The following is a 12931-nucleotide window of genomic DNA, read 5'->3' as shown; positions in this document are numbered from 1 at the left end:
CATTTTCTAGGAAGGGAAGAGTGGGAAAGAGTATGAAAGAGGCATACCACATCGTTAGGGACCACCTGCCCAGCCTCCTTCAGTTCCATCTCCCTCCTGCGAAAGGCTTTTGATGCATCTTCAGGATGTGAGCGACACCACTGCTGAGAAGGAGCAGGGACCACCAAAGTCAGAAGCAAATCTCGGGCAGGACCTGCCAAAAATTCAGGGCCAATCTTAAAAGCTAAAGCACAGAATCCCTAGTCAATAACCACCTAACTAGCAGCTCTGTAGGACAAACAAGGTAATCTAATATCCCCTTTTTATAAGAATTTAGTAAGTGGCTGTAAAAGGAGTTTCATGATGGATAAAAAATTATATCCCATGTCCTATGTGGAGAAACAACAGCAGACCCTCCTGAATGTGGGCTCTGTGCTATTCTCCAGTCACCAAGGGGTGGCTCCTGGGGATAATTTCCTACAAAATGAGAGCAATGTGGAAGGAAAGGAATTGGGATAAGATTTCTTCTCTTGTATGTCTCTTTAGAAATTAAAAAGAAAAAAGATTAAGCCTAAATAACTGTTAAGTTTCTACTTTTTACTTAAACTTTTCCCAATACTGAAAGCCCCTTGAATTCTCCCATTAAGCCACAAATAAACACATGGGGGCAACATTTGCAATATAGGTTTTCCTGAAGTTCCTAAAAAAAAATAAAAAGCAGGCCCTGGCCGGTTGGCTCAGTGGTAGAGCGTCTGCCTGGCGTGCAAGGGGTCCCAGGTTCAATTCCCGGCCAGGGCACACAGGAGAAGCGCCCATCTGCTTCTCCACCCCTCCCCCTCTCCTTCCTCTCTGTCTCTCTCTTCCCCTCCTGCAGCGAGGCTCCATTGGAGCAAAGATGGCCCGGGCACTGGGGATGGCTCCTTGGCCTCTGCCCCAGGCGCTGGAGTGGCTCTGGTTGCAACAGAGCGATGCCCCGGAGGGGCAGAGCATCGCACCCTGGTGGGCAGAGCGTCGCCCCCTGGTGGGCATGCCGGGTGGATCCCGGTCGGGCGCATGCGGGAGTCTGTCTGACTGTCTCTCCCCGTTTCCAGCTTCGGAAAAGTGCAAAAAAATAAAATAAATAAATAAAAAGCAGCTCTATATAGAGTCTAGGTCATTTATTCATTTGAGTTTTTCAAATCATAAATTTCAACAGGCATCTCAGAACTCTGATGATCAAACCCAGTTTCTACTGTATTTATTACTGGCACTTTCCCAAGGATCATAAAATCCTTTTTAACTATTAACATAGCCATGCTGTATTTTACATATCTCACTACTCTACATATTATCCAAAGATACAAAAAAAAAAAAAAAAAAAAAAAGGTACATGACGGAAGAGTGCAGATAAATAGAGGAAGAAGACTGAGAAAAATGCAGATTTTTAAATTACTATGTTCTTGAGAAATTTTGGTAAGTGATCACAAGAACAGTTTTCCTCATAGAACAGAAACAAGGTCAGAGCCCTGCTCCCGGAGCTAAGAGCACTCACCCAGAAACTTCTTGTTGAGGAGGAGGGAGCCGGAGCCAGACCAGTGCTTATCCACCAGCTCCAGGAGCTGTCTGAGGACAGTGGCCACATGGGAGGTTCTGGCAGAGATCTGGGGATTGTGGTTTCCTGGCAAACCATGCAAACTGCCCAGGTCACTAGAGAGAGGCTCAAGAAAAAAACAACACAAAAACCCAACCATTTGTCATTCTTACACAATAAGGGAAGTAAGAGTCTGGACAATTAAAGTGTTAACATGTAAAAAAAAAAAAGGAAAAGGAAAAACAAGATGATGTCATCTTTCAGATAAGTTTAAATATTAATGTCCAAGGCAAATACAGTAATATATTCAAGGATAATTTCCAAGGCTACAGTATCTTCTATCATAATTTTCTGCGATGATTTTCAGAAGAAAAAAAATGTTTTGACACCTACATCAGTGGCTCAATATATTATGCTATGTAATATGGAAAGATTAAATTGCAGAACATTTTTTAAAAGTTACTATATCGCCTGACCAGGCGGTGGCGCAGTGGATAGAGCGTCGGACTGGGATGCGGAAGGACCCAGGTTCAAGACCCTGAGGTCGCTAGCTTGAGCGCGGGCTCATCTGGCTTGAGCAAAGCTCACCAGCTTGGACCCAAGGTTGCTGGCTCGAGCAAGGGGTTACTTGGACTACTGAAGGCCCACGGTCAAGGCACATATGAGAAAGCAATCAATGAACAACTAAGGGGTCGCAACGGAAAACTGATGATTGATGCTTCTCATCTCTCTCGGTTCTTGTCTGTCCCTATCTATCCCTCTCTCTGACTCTCTCTCTCTAACCCTGTTAAAAAAGAAAAGAAAAAAAAATTTACTATATCACAAAATAAAATAGGGAGTAATTTAATAAAAATTATAACTCATGATAAGCATATATTTAGTATATTAATATATATTAAATAGCCTATAACATTTTAAATGTTAAATGTTATTGTGGGACCTAATACTAAAGATAAGTTTTATTCAGTAAGAGTCATCTATGCATTTAGATAGATAGATCTGTTCAGTAAAATTCACAATTGTTTTTTATTAATTCAGAGATGAGTAAATAAATATATAGATATATAGCAGAAGGATTTAAAAAATTGTGGATTTTACTGGACAGATCTATCTATCAATCTTTTCTGTAAGGTCTCATGGACTTCAAGAAAGCTAATATATATTAAAAACAGCCAAAGTATTTCTCAATATTTGGCTCTTTTTCATATAAAAGCTATAGATGATTAATTAGCTAATGCTGTTGTATCTGACAGCTGTAAAGCTGAAAACCAAAGACAGTGATATTTATGACTTGAGTCACACGTGTGGCCTATGATTAACAGGGAAAGGCATTACAAATGGGATAAACATTTATTCAGCAGCTCTGTACTGAGCACTGACCATGTGCATTGAAAGTTCTGTATAGGCCCTGGCCGGTTGGCTCAGTGGTAGAGTGTTGGCCTGGCATGCAGGAGTCCTGGGTTTGATTCCCGGCCAGGGCACACAGAAGAAGCGCCCATCTGCCTCTCCACCCCTCCCCCTCTCCTTCCTCTGTCTCTCTCTTCCCCTCCCGCAGCCAAGGCTCCATTGGAGCAAAGTTGGCCTGCGTGCTGAGGATGGCTCTATGGCCTCTGCCTCAGGTGCTAGAATGGCTCTGGTTGCAACAGAGCAATGCCCCAGATGGGCGGAGCATTGCCCCCTGGTGGGCATGCCGGGTGGATCCCGGTTGGGCACATGCGATAGTCTGTCTGACTGCCTCCCTGTTTCCAACTTCACAAAAATACAAAAAAAAAAGAAAGTTCTGTATAAGGACTGTGAACAAATAAAGAGGTAAAAAGTGAGGCACTTTAAGAAATTAACAACTTGATGGGGGAGAAAAATTACAGAAAGTTTGGTTATACCACAAGACCACTTTAGAGGAACTTGTCAAAAATGAGTATTTATTGTCCTTGGTTTTTCATATATTTGTACTTCTGTGGGTGTATCTTGGAAATATATATGCCTTTACAGATTTTCTTTCATCTATCACAATGTAGTGAGAATTGGGAATAATTTTTATAAACTTTGGCATAATTTTGCTGATTTTTCTGAGTCTTAATTTTCAGCAAATTATGCTTCATGGCTTTTCAAAATAAATTTTTATAACTTGCCTATGATTCTAAAGTCAGTGGTAAAAAATAAACTTTCTAATAACAAATTTATGTTGTTTAATTTTGTGTATCATGGAATTATTATTAATAACTTAAATTTTTTAATGATTGATTTTAGAGACACAGAGAGAGGAAGAAAGAAAGAGAGAGGGAAGTATTCATTTTCTTGTTCCACTTAGTTGAGCTTCTCATATGTGCCCTGACCGAGGTTCAAACCTGCAACCTTGGTGTTTTGAAATGATGCTCCAACTGAGCTAACTTGTCGGGGCTTTTAAAATGATCTTTTTAGCAATTTTCTGATTTATACCTTTCTAGAAACTGAACAGTGTATTTCTTTTATATTTACATCTTAGTAGTTCTTTTAGAACTTTTCATGTAAAGAAAAATAATATCTAAGAGGAAAAAAGAAATGTGAGTTTTTAAGATTGTCCAGAAAAGAGTACTGAGATTAAGCTATTTTAACAATATATATGACATAGAGGTGAAAATTTTTCCTAGAATATGTCTTATTATTATAGTATCCCAAATATCCAATGTGTTCCTATACCTTCACCCTAAATACATATATTGTCTGGAAAAATAGGTATCCAGTGGCTGAAAATGGAAAAAAGGGAAAAAAGCTAAGAAAGCATTGCAAGATTGCCCCCTTTGGCGTGCAAAAGTTATAGCCACCTCTGAAATTTTAAAAACTGAATAGAAAGTATTTAAAGAGTTAAAAAAAATCAAACCTGTAAACCCATGCCAATGTATTAAAAGATTTTCCTCAACTGAAAAATAAGTGATTAGAAATTGTTGTTCTTTACTAAATCCCCCGCTTCCTATAGGATAGTATATGATTAAATAATAAATGATTCACACCTGACTAGGCGGTGATGCAGTGGATAGAGCGTCAGACTGGGATGCAGAAGGACCCAGGTTTGAGACCCCGAGGTCGCCAGTTTGAGCGTGGGCTTATCTAGTTTGAGCAAAAGCTCACCAGCTTGGACCCAAGGTTGCTAGCTCGAGCAAGGGGTTACTTGGTCTGCTGAAGGCCCGCGGTCAAGGCACATATGAGAAAGCAATCAATGAACAACTAAGATGTCACAACAAAAAACTGATGACTGATGCTTCTCATCTCTCTCTGTTCCTGTCTGTCTGTCCCTGTCTATCCCTCTCTCTGTCTCTGTAAAAAAATAAAAAAATAAAAAAATAAATGATTCATATGACAAAGGAGCATGGATTCCAGGAAAGAAAGCGATCAGAGAGCCGGGTTTCTTAAAATAAAGAGAAAAAAGCTTCATGATGGAAGTAGGGCCTGGAGAAGAATTAATACTCAAACAGATGAGAATACAAGGCATTCTCTACAGATGATGTATACAAAGGCAGTGACAAAAACTTAGTTACTGAATAAAAACTGAAAAATAAGAAAGTTCTATAGTACAACACTATCATACTATTATTTTATAAAGTAAATTATATTTTATTTGAGGGAATGGTTCTCAATTTGTTGTTCATTCTCTGAGCCACTCTCAGCTAAAAATACCTTGGATAAATCTAATTCTTCTGCTTGCTTCTACTTAGGAAATAAATTGGATTAATTTTAATTTCTAGACAGAAAAGCAATGCTTTTAGAAGAAAGGTTTCAAGCAAGTCAGTTAATTGTTGCCAAAGCAAATGTGTAAACATAATAAACATCAGTGCTACAGAGTTTACTCTTCAGCCAAGCCTGAGCCCCTGAATTCTTTCCTGTGGTAAACTCTGCCACTTGTTATTATCAAAGTACTTCCCCACCATGTTTATGCTCGGGGAAACACAGTCTCCCCGTGGCGAAAGTGAAGAAATGTGGCAGAAGGGGAATGACTTGCCCAAGGGCAGAATAATCACAGGCTTTGGCCTGGCAGTATTAACCAATGGCCTCTGAAAATTCCTTTAAATACCTAGCACTCTTGATCAGAACCCCACTCCCCCAAGAACCCCATTCTGGTCTCTCATCTGAGATGTTTCATTCACAAGCACAAATAAGCCAACACTTGCCTCGCTGCCTGCAGCATCTCTGAACCCTTTGGATTCAGTGTGGCAAGGATATTGTCCTTCCGTTTGAATCCTCTCCTTGATGGGCTCAAGGACCTCTTAGTCAAACTCTCTCTGTTTTCTGAAGTCCCAGTAGGCAGCTGCAGCATGCGTAGAGAGTCTCCCAGGACAGAGTTGTTATGAAAAGAACCATGTGCTGCAGTTAAATCCCCGAGGCTTGTGGATAATTGTTGTTCTACATTGACCAGCAGAGCAGGGTCACTGTTGAAATGGGTTGTGGCATACAGATCTGTGAAGGAAATAGGCTGGGAGATGAACCTGTTCTTCAACTCGATCTTGTCTCACTTTTATCCTTACCCCATCAAGGGTCAGAATCTCCCTAGTTTGTACCCTAATTCTCTGGATCCTTTCTTTCTTCCTCCACCTGACAAAACCCCAACTCCAGTTAAATCCAACTATCCACGTACTCCAGGCCTACACCAGTGGAAAGTGGCTGGAGAACAACATGCATCTCCTCATTATCTTCACTTTAATTCATGACCACGATTTTAGCTGGGCCTTTGTACTGCCCAGCTGTCTTAATACATTACTCTAGTCAATTTGCTTTGCTCTCCTCTGAGATGACCAATTCAAATCTCTTTTCTCCTCAAACCTCCAACACCTTCTCCTCCTTCCTCACTTTCAAGTGCTGGTCTCTATTTTCCTGAAAACACAGAGGCAATCAAAGGAAACATCTATGTGATTCCACCACTAAATCTATTTATTTATGTATTTGTACTCATAACTTCTCTGAATTCCTTTTTGTTATAATAGATGAACTCTCTATATTTCATCTAAGGCCAGCCTCTCCACTGATGGACTGGATTCCAACTCCTCTGCACTATCTAAGGATTTTTTTTAATTGTAATTTTCCCTTTTCTCTCCTGCATCATCAATTTTCCCTCTACTGGATCATCTCCATCATTATTTCCTTGATTTCAACATCCTCCCAGCTACAGTTGCATGTCTCTGCTCCCCTTCACTGAAAACTCCTTGAGGGGGTTGTATATATTCGGTAACTCTATTGCCTCTCTTCCGATTCTTTCTCGAATTCACTTCAGTAAGGCTTTTATTAACCATGAGTCTCCTGAAGCTGCTCACTAATGCATTGCCAAATACCATAATCAAGTCTCAGTCCCAGGCTCACAACCTCTCTGTTAAAGTCATCTGACACAATATCCATCACTCCCTCCTCCTTGAAAGGTGTTCTTCACGTGGCTCTCAGGACACTGCTCCCTCTTGGCCTTTCTTCCTTCTCCCTTGCTGGCTGCTTCTTTCTTGCTCTCCATGCTGGTTTCTCTCTACCTACTGGATTTCTAATTGTTGAAGGGCTCAAGATTAGTCCTCAGATCTCTTTTCTATGTTTACTCCTTAGGTGAGATCCTATCCAGTCTCAGTTTTAATGCCATCCATGCACTTTTAATTCCCTGAACTCAAGACTAATATGTCTAATTATCAAATTGGCATCTCTGAGAAGTTTTAATAGGCACCTCAAATTTACTATGTCTAAGACAAAATTCTTGATATCTACCCTAAAACCTGTTTGTCCCACTCTTCTCCATCTTAATAAATAAATCCATTCTCCAATTATTCAGACTCAAGACAGGGAGTCATCTGGACCTTCTTTCTCTCACATTTCATTCTCAATCTCAGAACATATTCAGAATCAATACATACCACTTCCACCACCAGACAACCTCTTAAATGGTTTTCTGAATTTCTACCATTGCTCCCAATTTTCTATTCTCAACCCAGAAGCCACAGTGATTCTGTTAGGTCATGTCACTCCTCTACTACAAACTCTCCAATGTCTTCTTATCTCACCCAGAATAAAAGTCTGACTACCTGCTTCCTCTATACACAGTACCTCACTTTGCTCACTCTGCTGCAGCCATACTGGCCTCCTTGTTTGAACATACGAAGCATGTTCCATCTTCAGAAACTTTGCACTTTCCATTTCCACTGTCTAGAAAGTTCTTCCCTATGGAAATTATCCACATGGCTTATACTCTCATCTCATTCGAGTTTCTATTTTTATTATTTGCATCAGAGAACTTTTCCCTGACCATTCTGTTTAAAACATCACCCCCCCCCTTATCACAGTCTATACCTTTACATTATTTGGCTTCACGACACTTATCATAACCTTACATACATTTTTATGCTAACTTGTTTATCATCTGTCTTATCTTCTTTAGAATGGAAGTCCCATGAAAGTGGAGACTTTTTTTATTATGGTAAAATATATATGAAACTTTATTTTTACTTGCTACTTTATCTGCAGAGCTAGAACATTATCTGGCACATAGTAGGTATTTAATAAATTTTGTTTAGTATATTAATAACTAACTAACACTTACCCTGAAACTAGCTTTTTCTGAAAAAGTAACTCAGAATAGAAGTAACTGTGACCAGAGAAGACTAGATGATACTAAAATTGGTCCTGGGTTGCTATTTAACAAAAATAATATATATGAAACTCACACGTCTACAATATATTTCCATAATATATCTCACATTTCTCTAATATACTTATCAGGTTAAACTCATTCTCTGAAGATTTCTGGAGGACCCATGGACCACTGGAAACTCTGAAATACAATTTAAGTAATGCTAATGCAATTTAAGAAATGTTAATTCCAAAATTTCCAGTTTTACCTTCCATTTCTATGCCTATGAAAAAGGCCTATAAACCGACAGGAAGCTATTACCTGAACTAAGTTTCAAAAGCCTTCCAGTGTTGGAGTCAGAGTTTGGCAGAGAAGTCATCAGGTCTCCACAGGAATGGGATGTGGTAGCCTTTATGTCATTTGAAGGCTTGATTCTATATTCGCGGTAGTTCTTGTTTCTTTGAGGCCTTTTACCAAGACTTCCATGTAGGGATAGAGTTTGAGAATAATGACTATCATAATTTTCCAGACCAACATCTGAAGGTAACTGATAGGGATGAATCTGGCTAGAATCACCCACATCAAGGCGTTTACCCGATAAGGCATCATGGGTAAGATGATAAGTATCAGGTTTTGGTATCATGTCCTTTTCGGGAGAAGAACCTGAAGACTTATTGTCCACAAAAGATATTCGGTACCCTTCTCTAGCCGTCTTCTCTGGGGATCGGACTGTGGACTGGCAAGGTGAGTAGTGTCTGAATTCTAATCACCACCAAGGGAAAGAAAAAAGAACAAAATATAATGAGAACTCTTCTTGGCCCAGTTAGGGTACTGCTCTATACTGGACATACCTCTATCTATCAGAAAAATTTGTCAGGAAGAGATGGTTTATAATTTTGATAAATGGTAGCATAAAGTGATGAAAGGACTTCTACATGGAATAACAACAAATAACAAAAACATGTTGGATATTATGTAAACAGTAAAGAATCTGTAACATTCTGGAGATAAATTTCATGTCAACTTAATCCCCTAGGAATTTCCTCTTGAGTTTTCTAGATGCTATTTTCATACAAAAATTTTTGATGCACCCATACATGACATCGTTGTGATCTTACTTATTCAGCCAATGGACAATAGTTGGTAGGTCTATGATTTCATAGACTCCCCACAGTAAAGCTAAGCCCACTCCCACCCCCAGAGGTTCTAGGTTCACACACTGGGAACCACTATCCTAAGCCAATTAAATAGCAGGTAGTAGCAAAACCTATGACAATTCCTAACCCACTATACAGCATTTTTCTCTGCCTGCTGTATCTGTTATATCCAAAAGGCTCAGAGTGGGACAAGTAGGGCAGTAGGCAGAAAGAGAAGTCTTTGTGCTCTTTGGGGCTTTCAGAGCTGCATATGCTTAAGTCTTCTTTAGGAAAGAAAAATACTCTATCTGAGTTAGCCACATTAACTTTAATAAAGTGGAACCAAGTATAGCTCAATAGCATCTATAAGAATATCAGTGTTTCTAATCAAATGTCAAAATAACCTGGAGATGTTTTCTTTGAACATATGTACCCTGATTTATCAATGTCACCCCATTAAAATTAATAATAAATTTATTTTTATTGAAAAAAAAATCAATGTTTCACCCAGGGCTAGCCAGGAAAGGTTGTAAAATAATATCTTTACATAACAAAGAGACTCTAAGAACAATTAATGATATTAGATAATTCAGACTATTCCTCTTGTTGAAGATATTTAAAAAGTAGGGTGATATATGTTCTCAAAAGCATAAAAGAGCTAATGAGCTGGTGAGGATTTTCTAGGCCAAACTCTAGGAAACAGCAAGAACTCATATAGGTTAAATCTAGCACTTAGAGTCACTTTCACCCTAAGGAATTTTAGGGTGACAGGTACAGAAGTTCAAGTCCAGGATCCATCCATGGTGAGGAGTATGACAAACCACGCCACATTCCTGCTCCCCACAACATGCATTAAGGTGAAATCTTGAGCAGGATACAACCTTCAGAGTAAAGGTAAATTGGAACTAAATCAGCCCTTGTACTGACTGGTAATCCAAGTTGCATCATCTGGGTGGTCTATTGAACTCAAGCCTTGAGCTTGGATTAAGGTAATCCCAAACTAATAAAACCCCAAACCCCTGAGGGCCATGTAGAAGGAAATGAAAATCTGATCTGAAAAAGATACTTCATGCAAGACTTTAAATCATTCTTACATATAATTTTTCACATGTAATAGCCAGAAAATAGCCAAAACAAATAAAGAAATGAGACAACACAAATGAGAATGAGTAGAAATAATAGTCAACAAACACTGATAAACTTCAGATATTGGAATTAACAGATGTAGCCTATACAACAGTTATGTTTACTATATTTAAAGAAATATAAAATAAGCTGGAAATATTCTGCTTATAAAAAAAGTGACCCAAGGCCCTGGGTGGGTAGTTCAGTTAGTTAGAGCTTTGTCCTGACATCCTGAGATTGTGGGTTCAATCCCAGGTCAGGGCACATACAAGAGTCAACAAGTGACAGCATGAATAAGGGGAACAATGAATCGGTGTTTTTTTCTCTCTCTCTATGTCTATCTCTCTTCCTCTCTCTCTAAAAATCAATTGTAGAAAAAGTGACCCAGCAGATTTGAAAAAGAACCAAATCAAATTTATAGAACTGAAAAGTAAAGCAATTAAAATTAAGAGTGCAGCAGACAGAAGATTAGATACAGCTGAAGAAAATGTTAGTGAGCATAAAGATGGATCAAAAGAATTATCCAGAATGCAGACCAGAACCCTCCCCCAAAAGAAAAAAGAAAACAATGAAAAATATAAAAGAATAAGAAACAAAGAGGACAAAGTGAAAATCTTCAACATATATTTATTTAATCAAGAGTCTCAGAAAGAGCCCTGGCTGGTTGGCTCAGCAGTAGAGCGTCGGCCTAGCGTGCGGAGGACCCGGGTTCGATTCCCAGCCAGGGCACACAGGAGAAGTGCCCATTTGCTTCTCCACCCCTCCGTTGTGCTTTCCTCTCTGTCTCTCTCTTCCCCTCCCGCAGCCAAGGCTCCATTGGAGCAAAGATGGCCTGGGCGCTGGGGATGGCTCTGTGGCCTCTACCTCAGGCGCTAGAGTGGCTCTGTACCAGGATGGGCAGAGCATCGCCCCCTGGTGGGCAGAGCGTCACCCCATGGTGGGCATGCCGGGTGGATCCCGGTCGGGCGCATGCGGGAGTCTGTCTGACTGTCTCTCCCTGTTTCCAGCTTCGGAAAAATGAAAAAAAAAAAAAAAAAAAGAGTCTCAGAAAGACAAAAAAAAAACTGAGACACAAGCAATATTTGAAACATTTTCCAGAACTAATGAGACACAATTCACAGATTCAAGTATAATAAATACCAAACAGGATAAAAAAGAAACCAACATGACATTGTAAACCTACAGAAAACGAAAGACAAATGAAAAAATCTTAAAAGCAGAGGAAAAAGGATAGGTTATCCTTGCAGGAATGACAGATCTTTGGCTGACTTCTCAAAAGCTACCATAAAAATAGAACACAATGGAATACCTTCAATATTCTGTCCACCTAGAAATTTATACCCAGCAAAAATATCCTTTAATAAGATGATGAAATAGAGGCATTTTTAGACAAATAAAACCTAAAAGAGTTCATTGTCAGTAGATCCATATTAAAGGATATTCTAAAAGATATACTATAAGCTAGAAAAAAATTGTCTCAGAAAGAAATCTGAGATGAAAAAAATAAATGAAGAGGCCCTGGCCGGTTGGCTCAGTGGTAGAGCGTCGGCCTGGCATGCAGGAGTCCCGGGTTCGATTCCCGGCCAGAGCACACAGGAGAGGCGCCCATTTGCTTCTCCACCCCTCCCCCTCTCCTTCCTCTCTGACTCTCTCTTCCCCTCCCGCAGCGAGGCTCCATTGGAGCAAAGATGGCCTGGGCGCTGGGGATGGCTCTGTGGCCTCTGCCTCAGGAGCTAAAATGGCTCTGGACGCAACAGAGCGACGCCCCAGAGGGGCAAAGCATCGCCCCCTGGTGGGCATACCGGGTGGATCCCGGTTGGGCGCATGCGGGAGTCTGTCTGACTGCCTCCCCGTTTCTAGCTTCAGAAAAATGAAAAAAAAAAAAAATGAAGAGCAAACAAAGTAAATAAATTTAAATAAACACTGACTGTATAAAAATATCTTGTGGGTTCTAAAAAATATAGAGAAATAAAATCCTTAATAGTATACATAAATCAGGAGGGATTAAAAGGAGTAAAGTACCATAAGGTATCCATATTATTCAAGAGAAACATTAAAGTATTGATTAATATTTAAATTGTGTAAGTTAAGAACATGTATTGTAGTAATAGAGGAAAAAAATGGACGAATAAAAACATAATGAATCTAAAAGACGGCAAGAAAGGTAAGAAAAAGAAACAAAGAATAGTCAACCGATACAAAAAGTCAAGAACAAAGAAGTCAGAATATCCATTCTTCAATCAGAAATGCCTTACAGATGGCTAAGCATCCAGGGCAGCCTCTAACAAAAGCAGAAAGGAGTTAGCTGTCCACATAGGGCCCTAGGCCTGAGCCATCTCCATCTTCTCCCAAATCTTATCATATCTAAATTTCTCTAATTAGTGTGGCAAAAAATACTCAGTGTGCAAAATATTTACCATCTTCCTGTTGATTATCACTTGGCATCTCCCTTCTTGCCACTTCCTGCATCCAAAAAAAGTTTGAAAATTTAAGAGGTGAACTTACTAGACCAGGGATTCAGAATATTTTTTCATTAGTAAGCAGATCCATCCT

General features: G+C 39.5%; 1 protein-coding gene across 1 annotated transcript in view; it reads right to left on the bottom strand.

Moving 5' to 3' along the window:
• LRRC36 (leucine rich repeat containing 36) overlaps window positions 1-12931 on the bottom strand; it is a 38296-nt gene that overhangs the window by 9018 nt on the left and 16347 nt on the right. The window contains 6 exon segments of the mRNA XM_066242855.1: window positions 48-193; window positions 1511-1676; window positions 5692-5723; window positions 5726-5977; window positions 8439-8879; window positions 12796-12841. Coding sequence (XP_066098952.1) covers window positions 48-193; window positions 1511-1676; window positions 5692-5723; window positions 5726-5977; window positions 8439-8879; window positions 12796-12841 — 1083 coding nt within the window.

The sequence above is a fragment of the Saccopteryx bilineata genome, chromosome 9 (assembly GCF_036850765.1).
Source record: "Saccopteryx bilineata isolate mSacBil1 chromosome 9, mSacBil1_pri_phased_curated, whole genome shotgun sequence".
NCBI lineage: Eukaryota > Metazoa > Chordata > Mammalia > Chiroptera > Emballonuridae > Saccopteryx > Saccopteryx bilineata.
The sequence above is the reverse complement of the archived record's forward strand: the minus strand, read 5'-3'. Positions and strand labels throughout refer to the sequence as shown.